This window comes from Boleophthalmus pectinirostris, unplaced genomic scaffold (genome assembly GCF_026225935.1).
Source record: "Boleophthalmus pectinirostris isolate CB_2022bp ecotype Guang Dong unplaced genomic scaffold, ASM2622593v1 HiC_scaffold_18, whole genome shotgun sequence".
In the NCBI taxonomy this organism is placed as follows: domain Eukaryota; kingdom Metazoa; phylum Chordata; class Actinopteri; order Gobiiformes; family Gobiidae; genus Boleophthalmus; species Boleophthalmus pectinirostris.
In genome coordinates this window covers 1,761,972-1,781,700 of record NW_026571133.1, presented here as the reverse complement: position 1 = coordinate 1,781,700, position 19,729 = coordinate 1,761,972, and the positions used below count along the sequence as shown (strand labels likewise).

The 19,729-nt window shown below is 41.0% G+C and overlaps 1 protein-coding gene across 1 annotated transcript in view; it reads right to left on the bottom strand.

The window, feature by feature from the left end:
• nav3 (neuron navigator 3) overlaps positions 1-19,729 on the bottom strand; it is a 285,935-nt gene that overhangs the window by 69,580 nt on the left and 196,626 nt on the right. Inside the window, exons 14-16 of the mRNA XM_055153752.1 lie at positions 14,150-14,858; positions 7,939-8,292; positions 4,910-4,951 (exon numbers count right to left, since the gene is read on the bottom strand). Coding sequence (XP_055009727.1) covers positions 4,910-4,951; positions 7,939-8,292; positions 14,150-14,858 — 1,105 coding nt within the window. The remainder of the gene's footprint in view (positions 1-4,909; positions 4,952-7,938; positions 8,293-14,149; positions 14,859-19,729) is intronic.

Below are 19,729 nucleotides of genomic sequence, written 5' to 3'. Positions count from 1 at the left end.
CGTCCTTCCTTCTCTCAGCTCTCCCCCGCTCTTCTTTCTCTCTCTCTCCCTCCATCCCCCCTTCCTTCTCTCATCTCTCTCTTCTTTCTCTCTCCCTCAATCCCTCTCTTCTCCATACACGGCCCTGTCTTTCGTCCCGTCTGTGATCACTCCCTGCTCTCATCTCCCTCTCTTTTCTCTCTCTCTCTCTGTCCTCCATCCCCCCTTCCTTCTCTCATTTTTCCTCCCATTCACTCCTTTCTCTCGTCCCCGTCTCAGCAGCAGCAGCGGCAGCAGCGGCTCAGCGGACGTCCTCCTCTTATCGTCCCCTCCACAATCGGCCACATTTAATCCGTCGAGAATCATAATTGCGTTTGTATTCACGGCGCCGGAGCGTTCACGGACTAAAGGAAACCCCATTACAGCCGCTGTCACGTCTGACCCCTCTCATTTCCACTGGATTTCTACAGAAAGTCCGGCCAATTGGGTGTGACAAGGAAACATGAAGTGAAAGCAGAACATTTAAGAGCCGCGAATCAACCGGCCGGCGGTGACCTATAAGCCGACAATCCAGACAAGCATGCTGACTGGAGAACGTGCTGAGCAAAGTTAGAGCTTGCAGTGGGGTTTTTTAGTTTCGTCCAATATTTCTATTTAACATCACCGTGCAGACTAAGACCGGTTCTGATTTGGAGCATTCGGGACTGTTCTAAACCTGTTCACGAAGGGTGTGGGGCCTGTGGTTGGGGCGGGGACTTCAGGTACTTGTCTTGTTCTGTCCAGTTTTTCTTTCTTTCTGTTTCGTCCTGTCTATTTTTGTGTGTCTTGTTTGTGTTCTGTCTGTTCTGTTTGTGTCCTCTCTGTTTCCCGTCTGTTCTGTCTATCCTCTCTGTCCTGTCTGTGCTTTTTGTGTCCTGTCCGTCCCATCTGTGTTCTGTCCATCCCCTGTCCATCCTGTCTGTGTCCTGTCCGTGTCCTGTCCATTCCGTCTGTGTCCTGTCCGTCCCCTCTCTTCTGTCCGTCCCGTCTGTGTTCTGTCTGTTCTGTCCATCCTGTTTGTGTCCTGTCTGTCTTGTCTGTGTCCTATCTGTGTCCCGTCCATCCCATCTGTGTTTTGTCCGTTCTGTCTGTTCTGTCTGTGTCCTGTCCGTCCCGTCTGTGTCCTGTCCATGTCCCCTCTGTGTCCTGTCCGTCCCGTATGTGTCCTGTACGTCCCGTCTGTGTCCCGTCTGTGTCCCGTCTGTGTCCTGTCCGTCCCGTCTGTGTCCCGTCTGTGTCCTGTCCGTCCCGTCTGTGTCCCGTCTGTGTCCTGTCCGTCCCGTCTGTGTCCTGTCTGTCGTCCCGTCTGTGTCCTGTCCGTCCCGTCTGTGTCCCGTCTGTGTCCTGTCCGTCCCGTCTGTGTCCCGTCTGTGTCCTGTCCTGTCCCCGTCTGTGTCCTGTCTGTCCCGTCTGTGTCCTGTCCGTCCCGTCTGTGTCCTGTTCGTCCCATCTGTGTCCCGTCTGTTGTCTGTCCTCTCTGTGTATCCTGTCTGTCTTGCCTGTTTTCTGTCTGTTCTGTCTGTGTTCTGGATTACTTGTTTGTCCTGTTTTGTTTTGTTTTTTATTATTATATTTTGTATCATTTTTTGTCAGTGTGATTTAATCTTTGGTTGAATATCATTTTGTTTGTATGTGTGTTTATTGTTTAAATTATTGTGTTGATGTCCGTCTGCTTGACTAAGATTATTATATCCCAAAGACTATGAAAACAAATAAAACTATTCGGGAAGTGTAGTGTAATTTTTTTTCAGTATTAATACTTGTTCAATTGAGTATCTAGTTTCGATAGTAGTTTTAAAATTGATTATCCTCTATTGTTCAGCTATCGTGTGCTTTAGATAATCGCTTTAGGTGGGTTCAGACAATTCCAGCTTTGGTGTTGTTGATGCCAGGGATCCAAAAGTGAAAATTGCACACTCAGATGGCCGATGTCCAAAAGCTTTTATTATTTCTAAATTACGTTTCGGCAAAAAGCTTTCGTCAGATCCTTTTTCGTGCTTTGGACCACAGTATACACTACCGGTCAAAAGTTTTAGAACACCACACTTTTTTTTTTTTTGCTGTTTTCTGTTTACTGTTGACCAAAACATATTCTAAAACTTTGGATTGATGAAAGTGTCCACCTTTGGCAGATACAACAGCTGAACACACTCGTGGCTCGTTCTTTTTTGAGTAGAAATCAAATATTGTTCAGAAAGGTTTTCCCAAGTCTGTTGCAGAAGTTTCCATAAATGTGTGGCACTTGTAGGTCGCTTCACTCTTCTGTCCAGTTCATCCCAAACCAGCTCCACTGTGCTGCTGGACACTTCATGTTTTCAAGCTTTACCATCTTGTTCTTTTTTCCCTGAGGTAGTTTTGGCAGAGCTTGGACTTGTGTTTTGTATCTTTTTTTAACCTCTGTCTGTTCAGTTTTTACCTTTGTACCATTTCAAGCTCTTCATTGGACTTCAATTGTAATAAATAACTGGAAAAATTATGGTGTTCTAAAACTTTTGACCGGTAGTGTACCAGTATATGTTGGCCAAGAGATCTTTGAACCTCAGTGGGACCTTCCTGGTTAAATAAAGATTGAATAATAAAAAATAAAAAAAAGATAATAAAAGGCTACATTTAATAAAAGTTATACATTGTTGGGTTTCAGATGAGACTCTATAAGCCAATACTATTAAGTACAGATGAGGCAGCTAAAATTAAAATGGTCAAAAGGCAGATTTATATTGTAACATAGAAAGCTCTAGGGTCTAATCGTAAAAAAATTATCCGGCTCAACCACTGTAGATATTAACTGATTAGAATTAATCATGAAGTCTGCCTCTTGCCCCCATCCGAGAATTTGACATAACTGCATTTAGAATCTGAAAACCATCAATAATCACTGGTTTTAATCCTTTTCCATATAATGCAGGTTAGGGTTAGGGTTCATTTCTTCTAGTTACTTTTAGTTTTTTTAGTCTTGCACTAGTTTTTTTATGTCTCTTGTAAATCTTTTTAGTATAATATATCTTGATTTTGATTGCATGTACTTATTATTCTCCCGCTGTTTTTGAACTTTGCGTTTAAGACAACTTTCTAATTTCCCCATCGTGTTTCTTTATCTTAAATGCTGCACTGTGTAACTTTTCTGAAGGTCTGCAACGCGTTTGTCTCCATGGAGATGTTAATTCTTTGGTTTAAATTGTCCACAGTATGGCATTAAACTAATCTGTCTTGCTTTTTTTTTTTCTTTTATTCAAGTACAGGTGTTATTTATTGCTAAAAATATCTTAAAAACCGTCCATTCTTGCTGTACCTAACCAAGTCACCATGGAGATTCTCAAGTTTACGGCTATACTGTGGAACATTCTAGGCCCATCTCTCATCTCCGACAACTACAGCCAAAAGAAGGTCGTGTAAAGTCCATCGTTAAAAACCCACATGATCTCGTGTTCGTTAGGCAAGATGAATTATTCTTTCCTGAAAATAAAAGCTGTATTCTGAGCCCACTCCTCTGATGATGGGGTAATTGGGCTGGACTAGAGGCTCCTGCAGAGACGGTGGGACTGTGATGTAAGAGCAGGTTTCACTCTTCAACTCTTTTTAGGATGTTGATTTTTATTTTATTTTTTTCTGTCTGAAGAAAGTTTAATGGAAGTGACAGTGATAAGAAAGAAGCCAAGCAGAAACATAAAGCTGTGCGGTTATCGAAAGCAGTATTCACTTAATTTGAAGTTTATTAACTCGACTTTGAAATATGACTGTTTTTTTTTTATCTGTTATAATGTTGCTGCCTCATCAAAACACACCCAGAGTTTTGTTTCACTGACGCCCTGGAATTGCCCATCTCTACTGATCTACTGAAACGTACCTTGAAAAAAAAATGCAGCTTCATGACATCACAAGGTGGAACAGAGCATTTTGAGTTTTGGAGATGTAGACTCAAACATGTGAATGAAACAAAACACAACTCCAGGTCTGTTTCAAATGAGGTAACAGGATTATAAAACGGGTTAAAGCTCACAGGAGTAAATTTTACATCATTATAAGACCTTTAACATGATTCTTAACTTAAAGTCTACCGTCTGCTTGTCTCCATGGAGATCGTTATTGCATTGCCTGGAATGTTTCACAGTGCGGCATTTCACTTGTTTAACTACACTGATCACTGTGAGCACCGTGTTTGGGTCGACAGTAGGGGTGTGCAAAAATATCGGAATATCGATATATCGTATCGTTTAATGTGATGATATAGTATCGATATCATGGGCTACTGTATCGATATATCACCAAGAGTATTTTTAGGTGTGTTTTACTAAATAATTTTGTTACAGAGCTACAGTTTTGTTGCTTGTTTAGTGAAAGGAAGCTCATTTATTCAACACATTTGATATTTTTACTGTTTTGATGAGTAAAATGTTTGTGTTTCATATGAACTTTGCACAAGAAGTGGTTTAACAAAGACTTTTAGTGTCACAGCCATGATTTAGCCTTTATTTTTTATTGAACCGTATCGAATCGATTTGAAATATATCATATCGAATCGAAAGTGCGCTGTATCGAGGTATGTATCGTATCGTGACCTGTGTATCGAGGTATGTATCGTATCGGCAACTTCTTAATGATACCCAGCCCTAGTCGACAGTGTTTTTTCCGCAGCACGTTGCTTCTGCTTTTTGCATATTTTGGAACAGCTAATTTTGTCTCGCATTTATTTATTCATACAGTTTCTTTAGTGTGTGATTTGTGAGCACTGCAAAAGATAACTCCACAGCCCTCCATGCATCAGCCCCCCCTCCACACACACGCACACACACGCACACACACACAGAAACTGCAGAGCCCGCCCTCCGTGAGCAACATAACTCAAGCACGTATGTCCTGGTTATGTCAGAGCAGAGCACAGATGCAGATGTACCTGAGTCCCTTTTTAGGCAGAGTGTTTCTGTCCAGGGGCATGCTGTTAACACAAGGATGAATGGATTAGATGGACACCACAGAAAATACACCGCAAGAAACGTTTGTCCAGATGAGTTAAAATGACTTGAATTCAGAGTTTCAGTAACAATAACGGGATTTGTATTACTTTTTACGGTTTGTTTATAGTCGCCTGAGATCCAGAGTTACACAGATTTTCTAATACTTTACGAAAATGTGAGTCTGAAATGAGGTTACTGATGAATCTCCCCGTTTTGAGATGGGTGTGACTGACAGGTGGATCAGCCAATCAGGGACAGGAATGGTCTGTCCGTATCAAAACAAATGTGGCTGCTTACGAGGAAAAAAGTAAGGGAAAAAAATATTACAGGGGACGGAAAAACATGACTGATTGCTGCAGAATCAATGACTGAGTTTTTTATTTTGTTCACAATAATGTTTGACCAATGAGCTCCTTCGTTTCACACGCGTCGCTGTAAAAAACAAGTCTGTGACATCCTTCTGGACTTGCAAAGATTATGAGTTTTAGCTTTGTAGACAGTTTTTTTTTTTTTTTTCCTAAGATAAAGTATTAATGCACGGGTCTCCAACCTTCTTCTTCCAGAGATCTCCTGGTAGCTACATGTTGGAGATCCTTGACTAAGACTCCACATGTGTCGAAATGCATCTGTTTGTCCCATGAAACCATTAAAGGATTTTTATTCTAATTTCAACAGAGTGCCTTGGACTTTGTAACCGCTTTTTACTTTATCACAGTAAGTTTTTACATTACAAGCCTGGTCATCTTCACTGTTCATCTGTTCGCTTTTGAGATTCGTCCTTGAGGAGCACCTGCTGTGGACTTAAAACTAAGGACACATCCACACTAGTTCATATTCGAGTCATTTTCTTTGTGGATTCAGTGTTCATTCACACTAATCTGATGGAAAACGGCTCCAGAGACGGAACGATCTGGTGCTGCCAACTCCCACGAATTCATCTGAGAACAAATCTGATCCGGCACTGTGTGGACGTCTGAAAACGCTGATACTCTGATGTAGGTCTATGTGCAGCGAAGTAATTCACCTCCAAAACACTAAGAGGCAAGAATATATGTCCATTCATATAAACGTGTGTCTGTGCGTACGACCTGCAGACGTATAATTTCTGAAAAGTTTAATATGAACCATCTCCAACGTGATAGAAGCACAGAACAGACTCACCATCAGCAGAACACCCCTCTGTCACAGAAAGAACACTCATATTCCACTGAGTCGTGTCCTTTAGTCCGACAGAAGATGAACCGCATCAGCGCACAAGGAGCGAGCTGTTTTTTTAAGCTCTTAGTTTATGCAAATGAGCCATGTTGTTTTAAGTTTAATTTCTGTAAAATGTAAACAAATATGCTCAAAGCTGTGTGGATAGGGAAGGATTGTGGACACAGAAACAACGTGTCTAGACACAAATCGTTTCTGATTCTGATTCGTTTCTCTGTGTTTTAATGTATTAATGTTTTTCTCTTTTCCCCATGTTTGTTTTGATACAGAGTGAGCATGTGTTTCTCTGATTGGACACACCGTCTGTCAATCATGCTCATCTGAAATCTGGGAGATCAGACTCGAGCTCAGACTACACATGTTTGTACAGACTCCTTCCTACGTTCCTACTTCACGCTTTTACTCAAAATGCGATGCGAATATACTGAAAGAAAGTTCAAGTCATTTTAACCAACCTGGACGTTCTTTTTTGCAGTGCACCATGAGAAAAGAAAACCCTTACATTTAACACCAATGACAAATTTATGAATGAAAAAGACATTTACAGACAAGACACGGGACACAGAAGACAAGATCCCACCAAAACACACTGTAAAATCCATTGTTTCATTTTGGAGACTTGTAAAAAATGTAATGGCGACACTTAATAACAGCTAATGTCTGTTTCTGCTACTTGAAAGTGCGTACAGAGAATACGATGGAAGACTAAAACTAATGAAAATGAGACTTACAATGTACTTTATGGTTCCTGTGCATGAAACTACTGCACTAAACTGAACTAGCGCTGGTATTTGGCTTAATTACTAATTCTTCTATGTGATAATTTGCATTTCATAGCAGCTAATGTGCAAAATAATATTGTTTATGTTTTAACAAGTTGGATGAGATTAAATTAAAGTGTGTTTCTACGCTATTTTCTGATCTGTTTTAATGTTTCCTCATCTAAAACACACCTGGAGTTGTGTTTTGTTTCATTCACACGTTTATTTAACACACAAACCCTGCACATTTAGGCTGAGTTCTTCTCTCAAACTAAAAACACTCGTTGCTCCACCTTGTGATGTCACGTGGTGATACAGGAAGTGCCCCACTGCGTTTTAAAACTCCATACACCTTCACTAGAATCATTTGGATTATTTCAGATCTGGAATTGCCACATTCTACTGAACAAAAGGTAAAATGTAAAAGCTGCTGGACTTGGCACTGGTGATGATTTCATTTTTTTTATTTATGTATTTTTTCTACTTCTCTCTCTTCTAACCATTTTCCCTTTTTAAGAATTATATTTCCACTGAATATTTGACTTACCTATGGCTAATAAATTGTATTGTTCAAGCATTGTTACTGAATATGTGAATGTGTGTATGTGTGTGTGAGTGTGTGAATTAGCCTGTTTTCTTTCTTTCTTTTTTTTTTTTTTTGGTTATGTTGACCGATGTTAATGTGGTCAATTGTTCATGTAAACATTTTTGGTCTGGAAATTTATACAAATATTTGAAAAAAAAAAAGCTGTTGACTTAAAAACTACTGCTTCATGACATCACAAGGTGGAACAGAGCATTTTGAGCTTTGGAGATGTACAGATTAATAATAAAGTGTTACTCAAACATGTGTGAATGAACCAAAACACAACAACCTTTAACTGGACTAACTTTAACTACTATGATACGATAAAATAATCCCACTGTAGCTTCTTATCTCAGTCGTCCAATGAAACAACCCTTTGCTTTGGTCCAGGCCCAGCCTTACTCACCCCTCAGACAGGGTGGACTTGACACTGCCGGTGCGGGACACTTTAGTGCCCTGGTGGAGGCCCAGGTCTATGGACTCGGAGCTGGTGTGGAGACTGCTCATGCTCTGGCAGCTCAGAGTGTCTTTACTGTTCCAGACCCGAGAGGCCGAGGGCAGGGACAGGCCGGAGGAGTCACTGCACAGCTCCAGACCTTTACCGTACAGAGGGCTGCTGCCTCCGCTAGCCCCCGCGCTCAGACTCCCCGTGCCCGACGAGGGAGAGTCCAGGCTGGGCTGCCGCACCAGGGTCCCGTGGGGGCCGGAGTCGGGGGTCCCGGGGGTGCTGGCCTTGCTGCTCGCTTTGGAGCCGAACAGTCTGAGGGTCAGAGAATTTAGACATGCTCAGAGCGCCACAATCTGCTGAGCAATGGAAAGTTTTAGGAATCAGAGGAGAGGGGGTTAGTGGGTCCTACAAAGTGCAATGCTTCAGGGAATGTTAATTGGGCTAAAGCTCTTTCAGCTGTAACAGGTAGAAGATAGAAGAATAGTTTTGATTAGTTTAGGTTTGTTTCCATTTTCTTTAATCTAAATAGTATTTGTTTGCACTTTTCAATAACAACACCTTATGAGCCTTAAAGTGATAATATGTCACTTTCTGGAGGTGAAAAATCAAGAGTTAAAGAGTTAAAACCACACTCTGAATTCTCCATGGACTGACACTGACCTCCAGGCCAAGTATGAGTCAGGTTTGTGGAGATGCAAGCCCACTCACCGTAAAGATGCATGTTTTCTATGTTTTTCAGTGCGATAAACACACCCACAATGAAAAAAAAAACATGCTTTTAATCTTACTTTTTTGGGCAAAAAACGTTACATACTATAACTTTAATAAACCATGAGCAAAGACTTAATTCACAAGGAACAAATACATTATTATTTGTTTATTAAGATCATTTCTGGCTTAGTAACTGCTTAATTAAGAGGTTAGTGGTTAGGGTTAGAGTATTAATGAAGTAGTTACTAAGCCTGAATCATTCTTAATTAACTATTTGTACATTATGAATTAAGTCTTACAGGTTTATTAGGTGTAGTTACTGTAAAGTGCTTTGTGACTTTCCTTAGATTTTGTTTAGAATATTGATCATGTTAGACATTCCTGGAAATACACGTCAGAAATATTTTTTTAAATGTATGTCCAACAATAAATCCCCAGTAGCAAAATTTATTGAAGTAAAAATGGCTTTTCTACATTCATTTTTATTCTCAAGTATTTTTTGTCAATTTGAATACAAAAAATTAAATATACTGCATTTACATTGTCGACATACTTTGCACTTTGTAGGACATTTGGGTCGTTAATAGCCAATGGTTTATGAAGCAGTGACAATTTGTAAGCGATGATTTCAAGCAGCAGGAAGGGCATCAGACTGAAGAGGCACAACTTGTATCTTAAAGCTGCATTGTGTAACTTTTCTGGTCGAGAGTCCATCAAATGCTTTTCCCAGTTGAGATGTTATTGCTTTGTCTGGAATGTTTCAGTGTGGTTGGTATTTTTGAGCTATAAAGCCACCTGTAATACATGCATCACGAATCTCGGACTTCCAGTCATTGCGCAATCCATCCTGGGAAGGATTTTCCGAAAAAGTGAGCATCAAACCTCCATGTTTGTTTTCCCAGTGGGATGCGTCTATTAACAAAGCCAGTCTTTTCTAGTCTTTTGAGCCATATCGCTTTTGTTTCTGGCTCTGATATTATATTTTAGTTTTGGGATTCAGACATCGTAATTGTGTGGTTGTTGGATCCTAACAGCAGAAAACGGCTCGAGAAATGGGCTTCGGAAGTTTGCAAACTTCATAAATGCAAAAGTGAATCAGATGTGTGTGACTGCAAACCTCTGTTCAAACTGTTTCTCTTCCCAATGAAATTGAAAAATAGTGAAATGTGAAGGCGATGGGCAGGATTGATCCACAGGAAGGACCAAAAAGGAAATCTTTGACTGCCTAAATCATCCTGAGTTTACAGCGAACATCACCTTCCACTGCAAAGAGACCAAGACGTGATGTTGCTGTAAAGCCAAAGGAACAAGAAAGTGCAGCTCAGTCTGTTTGTCTCCTGTACCTCTTACTTAACAAACGGGATTTTGTTTTGTTGTCGCTCCACATACAAAATGTTCTCTGCAAACTCAGGATGATTTCTTAGACAGCCAAATGTTTCCTTTTTGGTCCTTCCTGTGGATGAATCCTGCCCATCGCCTTCACCTTTCACTATTTTTCAATTCCGTTGGAAAGAGAAACAGTTTGAACGGAGGTTTGCAGTCACACACATCTGATTCACTTTTGCAGTTATGGAGTTCGCAAACTTCCAAAGCCCGTTTCTCGAGCCGTTTTCCGCTGTTAGGATCCAACAACCACACAATTACGATGTCCAAATCCCAAAACTAAAATATGACAATATCAGAACCAGAAACAAAAGCGATATGGTTCAAAAACTTGAAAAGATCGACTTTGACAATAGACACATCCCACTGGGAAAACAAACATGGCGGTTTGATGCTCACTTTTTCGGAAAATCCTTCCCAGTATGGATTGTGTGATGACCGAAATTTGTGATGCATCTGTTGAATAAATGTAAGGTAGAGCTGTTTAATGTCACACTGTGGAACATTCCAGGCAGAGCAATGACAATGACATGCCCCCCCCAACCAAAAAGTTACACAGTGCACCTTTCAGAACACATTTAACCAACATCTCACATACTTATAAGTGAAAACGTCTCTTGTCATGCTAACATTGACACAACTGCTTGGCCTGAGCTCCGCCGTTTGGCTTAAGCTGCTCTGTTCGCCGCTCACACTCGGCTGTCTCATATATTTACTTCTCCTTATGCTGCTTTAGCTCGTCAAATCCCGTAGCAGTGAAAAAATATGGCGGGTAGAAGTGGAAGCACGAGAAGCAGTTTGGAAATATGCTACGTAATGACTTAGGAAATGAGGCGGGGAAACTCCTGTCTGTTTTGATATCGTGTTTGAACATAGCGTTGGGTTAATACGAAGGAAAGTCTATTCAGGGAGCTGTGTTCTATCTTCAGTGCCATATCAAACACACACGGACAGTAAAATGAGGCCGTAGCAGGTAATAATATACATCATACATGAAAGGAATGAAATGGGGTTTGTAAAGTAATAAACCAAGACCATAGACTGTATAAAGAAGTGAGCTCAGGGAGTGTGACGTCACCCAAAGTATTCAGCTCCAGTCTAATGAAACGAGATCGAAACAGAATGTTGCTCTTACTGAAAAATGTAAAGATTGGCAAGGTACAAACCCGAGTCACACCGACTGAATACCGTATTTTTCGGACTATAAGGCGCACTTAATATCCTTAAATTTTCTTAACAATCGACAGTGCGACTTACGTATTAATTCTGGTTTTGCTTACTGATCTCAAATGGATTTTTTGTGGTGCACGGCGCTCAAAAATCTGTCAAAATGTTTTAGTATGACTTTGGTAAACTACGAAGCCGCGCCGCTTGAAGGAGTCAGGAGCCTCGCGGAGTAACACCATCAGCAGCACATCCTCTGTCACAGAAAGAACACTCATATTCCACCGAGTCGTGTCCTTTAGTCCGACAGAAGCTGAACCATATCAGCGTACAAGGAGCGAGCTGTTTTTTGTTTTCAGCATTTATAGTTTATGCAAATGAGTCATGTGGTTTTAAGTTTTGATTCTGTAAAACGTAAACAAATGTGCGCAAAGCTGCATTAAATACATTATTACTGAATGTATATCTGAGTCATCCTCGTAGGAAATAAAAAAAAAACTAACTTAAATTATCCACCTGCATTCACCAAGACAATTATACCACAATCTGCCGATGGATCGTAGACGCCTGGGCTAAGGGTAAAGATGGGCATGATTTGTCGACTAATCGATAATTGATCATTAAGAATTTCGTCGATTACGTTCATTTTTAATCGACAAGCTGAATGTAGGTGTAGTTTATGCAAATGAGCCATGCGGTTTTAAGTTTCGTTTCTGTGGCTCTAGAGTGGTTATGGTTTATATGTTGTAAAGTTGAGTTTATTTTCGCAGATTAGTAATAGTAATAATAATGATGATACTTTCAATATAAAAACATGAATGATTAATTAATTCTCTAAGGGATCAGTCTCAAGTGTCTCTATTTGTTTTGCTTAATGTGTTTTATAATCCGGTGCGCCTTATGTATGAAAATAGACGAGAGAATTCAACATTATTGATATTACTCCTTAAAATATAGTGCACCTTATAGTCCGAAAAATACGGTATAAAAAAGTCCTTTATTATGGTCTTCGTCAGGGCATGTGGGTGGAACAGGACACACAGGTCTCATTAAACACATTTACATTTTTCAGTAAGAGCAACATTCTGTTTAGATTTCAGGTTTAACCCTCGTAGAGCACCTGTACTGCTACTTTTGACTTTTTTATGACGCAGTGAAGCGCTCTACCTCTTCTCTTCTTCTGAGTTATAGTGGAAAATTTGGAGCCAGTTCCATGTTAGGAATTGATTTATGCACAAAATACTGAAATAAAAACACCAGGATCATGGAGACTGGGTACATACATGAACATTTTAAGATCAAAATGAGGAGCCTGACAGCAGCAGATACAGAGAGAGGGCGATGTTGTTTTTCTTTTTTGAGCCTCGTCCTTGAAGAGCACCTGTTGAGGACTTTTAACTAAGATCCTGAAGCTCTCACTTGCTCTGCGTTTTTATATTATATTTCACTTAGTTCAGATTATTTTTTATTAGCCAGGGACTGTGCACAAATTCCTGTATCTCACCAAAGAAAAGATGAACTGTACTTTCCATCTTCTGTCCCTAGTGTTATCTGGGGCAGTAAAATAGACTTAACTAACTTTTTCCCCACTGAAAACAAATAAACAAACTAGTTTCTTTTCTCTTTTGAATCGTATTGATACTTTGCAGTGACACCATGGTGGGGGTGTTCTACATATATCTCTACTAGCAAAATGTTTGTCAATGCACACTTCAGTAAAAACATGAGCCAAAATCTTTTAATAATGCCTTGAAAGCTCGTGGAAAAAATAATAAATGGATTTAAACAGCACATTTTCAGGTAATCGATAAGAGCGTTCATGGTGCTGTTTAGGTGTTTGATTTCCAACAAAAAGGTGAGAGTGACTAACTGAATACTAATTGGTAGCTTGTGAAGGTAATTTTACGTTTGAGGATGCGTTTATATGACGACGGTCTGAACAGAAGACGTAAAAGTGGCGTCGCGTCTTCACTTTTTATTCCCCGTTTAGACGAGCGTTTTGGGGAGGAAATCTGCGAGCGTATGGTGACGCAAAAGTGTGTGGAATTCGATTGCGTATGTTTGTACTTAAAGCAACAAGGGCGTCTTTGGACATACGGAAGTTTCACGACACACATTTTCATCAGCTCCTCCTTCCACAAAGTTGACTGGTTCTCCAGGTCTCGTCCGTATCCGTCTGACTCGCCTACAATGACCTGGTGCATCCAGAATTTGACAGAGGTGATTGCAGATCCTCCTCTGTTCACTAATAGTATCTCTGCAGATTCTCTACGTTTGTTGAAGGTCCGACGCATGGAAACGATCCGACATGTTTGTTTCTGTGTACTGTATGTATGTGACGTAAATGTGTACGCGACATGAGCAGATGTGACCATATTTTTGCGTCTTGGGCAGTGTAGACGGAAACTCTACGGCGGCGCGTATTCAACTTTTCCACTCTGGAAGGTGGTTTCAGATTTTTGTGTTTTTAAGCCCCCAAAAAACGGCGTCACCGTCTAAACGAAAGGCACTTCTGATAAAATATTTAGTCGTTTTTACTCGCAAGCATTCACTGGCCCTGAGAGATTTCTTTAAGAGCATCTCACCTGTTGTAGTTCCAGCTAAACCATCTCTTTCTGGTCAGATTGTGTTAAAATAAAGCTCGGATTAAAGCCTAACTCGATTAACAGAGCTTTAGACAGAGTAGTGCTTCCAGTTAGCATCACACCCCCACCGAATGTTGACGTTATCAGCTGCAAAGTATCAATATAATTTATTTTTCCATGCCTACACCTGTGAAAGAAATGCACGGACGACACAAAACAACTTTCACATCAACAATGAACAGTGAAATGTTGGTGCCAAATGGAAAATACGCAACAGTGAAAGACAAATTAGACACAAAAACGACATATTATCTCAAAAGTCTTACCTTCTAAACGTTGGAGAGGCGATGTCCGGATACTTGGACCCCGGTTGCCTCAGACTGGATTGTCCCGAAGAGGTAGGGCTCGACTTTGGTGACGTTGACAGTCCGGCCAAAGTATTTTCTTGGTCTGACACTTTGCTGTTCTCCGTTTGGCTGATGGTGATCGGACTGGAGCGATCCGAACAGACTTTACCGCTGTCTCGTCTCTTGGCGCCTGCAGCTTGGGTTCCCGATTTTATACTAACGTTTGAATCTATGCTACTCGAGCTGGAGCGGTGCGAACTCCTCGACGCGACACCGCTGGACGATTTCGCCGGTCTTGGAAGCGAGCGGTACTGAAGCGACATTTTGGATCCCCCGCAGCTGATCAAAATGGCGTCGTCTTGAGGCTGGGATCCGTCCAAGCTCGTTTTCCGCGCGCCGACGATCGCCGTTCCTTTGCCCAGAGCGGATTGGGACTTCGGGGCTTTCCCCAGCGTGGCCGAACCGCTGGCCAACGTCGCGCCGCTGGAGGTGATGAGAGTTCCGGAAGGTCCAGGGAGCTTTTTGAACCCGAACGAGGTGGACGCAGGCGGGCGCGCGATGCCGGACGGGGGTTTCTTGCCCTCGTCTCCGCTGCTCTTGCCGGCGTCCGATGGGGAGCGCTGGATTCCAGAAGCAGATTTTGACGAAGCTTTGCCTTTTTCTGAAGCTTTGGCGTCATCGGTTTTACCTAAAGACAAGAAGTAAATGTGGATTAATTATTCCGTCAACAGAACAAAAAGCGCACTATGTAACATTTTAGTTGGGGGTCATCTGTTTGTTTCTATGGAGATGTCATTGCTCTGTCTGGAATGTTCCTCAGTGTGACATTAAACAGCTCTACCTTACATCTATGCAATAACAGGTGGTTTTAACCCTCTCCAGGCAGGTGTTGCAGATTTGCAACAGCTAAATGCCAATTACCTACTTACTCCAAATCCATATTTTATGAGCTTTTTTACTCAGGAGCCTTTTTTCCCATCATGCTGATAAACGTGGACGATGCAGACTATGCAAGAACGGCTACACACAAATGGCCAGAAGTGCAAAGTACTTTTGTGCTTTACAAAGGATAAAAATTGTTTTTTAGAGCATCACACGAAAAAGTGATGTTGTTCTGCCACTGTAAAGCTGTTACACTGTGCTTTCTGTTTTCATTGTTATGAAAAGTGGTTTACAAATAAAGTTAGTGTTCATATCATTTTCAGTCTTCAGTGTTAATTTCCCACACCGGACCAATGCTGCAAATCTGTAACATCCCAGAACACACTGGATGTGAAGGTTTCTCTCAAAAAAAAGTCAGGACTGTATATTACTACCCCATATGATCATTTTCCCCAAATATCAGATTTTTTCCTGTTACTAAAATTTAATTTGAGCCTGAGAGGATTAAAGCTCAAAAATACGTAGGAAAACAGGCATTCTGACAGATCTGACCTGTATCTTGGTCTGGTTGGGTCTTCATGAATATAGTAAGATTTAATGCCATACTGTGAAACATTCCAGACAAAGCAATCACAACTTACCCACTCCACAAAGCACCCAAAGCAAATCTATTATGTGGCCGTATCGGCTTGTGGAAGCTTGATCCCGTCAGATCTCAGAAGCTCAGCAGGGCCGGGTCTGGTTAGTACACGGATGGGAGACACTGGGAAAATCAGGTGCCAGTTGTACAAAACTGTTGTTGTGTCCTTAGGCAAGGCATTTCACCCACATTGCTTAGTATGAAAGTGGTGTGTGAGTGGTGGTGGTGGTCGGAGGGGCCGATGGCGGAGATTGGCAGCCGCACTTCTGTCAGTTTGCCCCAGGGCAGTTGTGGCTACAGTAGTATCTTACCACTACCGGGTCTGGAGTGAATGAATAATGAACTGTAAAGCATCTTTGAGTGTCCAAAAAAAGCGCTATATAAAACTGATGCACTATTATTACACCAGACTGTCCATGTAAATGTCTGTGTTGATAGAATAATGTTTGAAATAAAACTAAACTTGCATCGCATGAATCGAGGGACTATTTTCTCAGAAGCAGCGGAATTTGACTTTGCATTTGACGGTGCGTTAGGTGATATCAGTCCACCACTGCGGCGCTTTCTGTCAGGAAGTATAACTCGCTGCTGCTCAGACATAAATCCTTCAAATGCAAGGTCGGTGTTATTTCTAAAATTATTCTATCGACAGAGACATTCACATTGACAGTCTGGTGTAATAAAAGATTTTCTTCGGGTGTTTTGTGGAGTGGGTAAGACTGTTTTTAATGGCAGGATAAACTATGACCATTGACATGCACTAGTTTACACCAGCGACCTCTGCAAATACAAGGACTGGATGGAATATTTTAAAAAGTGTCTCCACACGTCTCCAACACTCTGGATAAGTAGGAAAAAAATGTCCAAAATTCCGAACTGTCCCTTTAAGATCGTTCACGGTGACTATTCTCAATGAGACAACGACAATCCACCTCAGTTTTCAGACAGTATTAGAAACCGAAAAAATCTCCGTTTGGATTGTCACTTGCTTATCTACGGAGATATTGTGCAGCCTGGAATATACCGTATACCACAGTATGCCATTAATCTTAGCTATCTCCATGGTGACAAGCAAGTGGCAAGCAGTCAAGCTACAGGTCAGATCTGTGGCGATAGGAATCTAGATGTTTTTAAGGGCTTTTTGAGCAATAAAAACACTAGCAATTGTATAAAGTCAACACAGATGGGTGCACAGTGGGACATTTCAGGCAAAGCAATACCATTTCAGTTAAGACGAGCTGACAGCTAAACCACCAGAAAAGTGCACCTTTAATTTGGAAACAATTTTACTCCTACTATTTTTGGGTACTTTTCTGGAAATTACAACGCAGACTCAGAAAGGTTCATCCTCATTCAGTCCAAGGGAAGTCCCATTTTAGTCCAATTTAAAGCCTTAATTAAAAAAAAAAAAAAAAAAAAAAACAAAACAAAAATGAATATGTCTACACTGAACTGTGCAACTTTTCTAATGTTATTGCATTGCCAGGCAAGTTTATTTGTACAGCACAATTTGTACACAAAGTAATTCAAAGTGCTATACAGAATAAGAAGAACATTAAAATCACAATAAAAACAAATCAAAACATAAATAATCATCATAAAATTTAAATAAATTAGAGAGAAGAGTGCGAAATGAAAACCTTTCAGTCATATGCAGCCGAACAGAACTGTTTTGAGCCTGGATTTAAACTGAGTCAAAGTAGAGGCCTGTCTCACATCTTCATGAAGACTGTTACAGGTTGTAGCTGCTTGAATCTGAAACTCTGACTCCGTGTTTAGTCCAAACTCTGGGCACCAGCAGGAGCCTGGTCCCTGAGCTCCTCAGAGTGCCGATGGTTCATATGACACTAACATGTCACAGATGGACTTTGATGCTCATCCGTGGAGAGACTTGTACACAAGCAGAGCCGCTTTAAAGGTCTCTGAGTCACAGGAGCCAGTGCAGAGACCTGAGCACAGGACTTATGTTCTCGTACTTCCTGGTTCGAGTCAGGACCCGAGCTGCAGCGTTCTGGATGTTCTGCAGCGTCTCACAGCTCGTTTGGAGAGACCAGTGAGCAGAACATTACAGTATCTAACCTACTGGAGACAAACACATGGACAAGTCTTTCCAAGTCTGATTTAGACACTAAAACTTTGATTTTTGTTGTTTTTTTAGATGGTAAAAGGCTGCAGATGTTATTGACTTAATGTGGCTGTTAAAGTTCAAGTCTGGGTCCATTATTACCCCTAAATTTCTTGCCTGATTTGAAGATTTTAGAGAGACAGTCGCTTTGTTTCTGTGGGCCAAACACTATGACTTCTGTCTTGTCTGAGTTTAGCTAGAGAAAGTTGTTTTGCATCCAGGAATGTTCCGTGGTATGACATTAAACAAATCCACCTGGCATTTATTCATTACAAATGTTTCTATTGCTCAAAATCATTGTCCGCTTGTCTCCCTCATGATAGATGGGTTTAATATACATGTTGAACATTCTAGACAAAGCAGTAACATCTCCATGGAGATGAGCAGGTGGCAGACGCTCCACTAGAAATGTTACGCAGTGCACCTTTAAACACTCAAAAGCCTAAAAGCAAAGTTAGACAATGTGTTTTTTTATACTCTGCAGCAAACATAGATTCAGGAGGCAGGAGTGACTTTATCTGAGCGCTGAAACAAATCCAGACTTCATTAAAACAGAAAAAAAACTCTCATGATTACACAGAAACCTGCTGCTGCCGCTGAACCACTTTAACAACAGACTTCTATGTTCAGATATTCACCAAACTCTGCTCCGGCTCTTTCATTACACATTCATGAATAATGCATTTCCTCGGAGCAGCACTTCCCATCGTCAAACGCAATCAACTGTTCTAAAATTATGAACAGAATGAAAACAGTATATTTGCAGTTTCTATAAAAATGTTATCGCACTGAATATAGTTAAACATAAAACTTTTAGTGAATTATGAGAGCTCGTGTTATTACATCAGTTTTAACTTTTCACCTGCTTGTGTACATGAAGTGTGACTGGGCTCCACAGACCTGACGTAAGTTGGTTTAATGGTGCTGCCACTAAAGAGATTAAATACAGTTTCATAATTCTCAGTCCCGCTTTGGCAATCACTGTTTTAATTGACAATTTATTATAGAAAAAGGTTTAAAGAAGACCTATTGTGCTGGTGTTTGCTCTATAGTTATAATCATCATTCTGTTATAATTTGGACATTTTGAATCACAATATTCATCTAAAAAGACTTAATAAGAGAAACAAGTTCGCTGTCTTCCGCGTTAGTAAACTGTGGTGCCCAATAGGAGCTGGCGTCGCCGTAAACAACAAAATAACAAAGAGTCGGCGTCGGCGTCTCCATAGCTGCACATAACACTACTACACCTGCCGAATCCTAGGTGTATCATCGATTTTGGGAAATAAAATTGAAGAACGAAGTACGCAGAAAGCAATGAGGGTAAGACTTTAACTTTAACAGTCACATCAAATCAATAATCAATCTGCAGCCTTTTACCATCTAAAAAAAAAAACTGCAAAAATCAGGTACACTGTCTAAATCAGACTCGCGTTTGTCTCCAGTAGGTTAGACACTGTAACGGTTTCTCACTGGTCTCTCCAAACGAGCTGTGACACGCTGCAGAACATCCAGAACGCTGCAGCTCGGGTCCTGACTCGAAATAGGAAGTACGAGCACATGCGTCCTCTGCCCAGGTCTCTGCACTGCCCCCTGTGGCGCAGAGACTTTAAAGCGGCTCTGTTTTATACAAGTCTCTCCATGGCCGAGCTCCAAAGTCCATCTGTGACATGTTAGTGTCATATGAACCATCTCACAGTCTGAGGAGCTCAGGTACCGGCCTCCTGCTGGTGCCCAGAGTCTGGACTAAACACGGAGAGTCAGAGTTTCAGGTTCACGCAGCTAAAACCTTGAACAGTGTGAACATGTAAGACAGATCTCTACTTTGACTCTGTTTAAATCCAGGGTCAAAACAGTTCTGTTTATCTGCGTGTGACTGAAAGGTTTTCTTTACCCACTCTTCTCTCTCATTT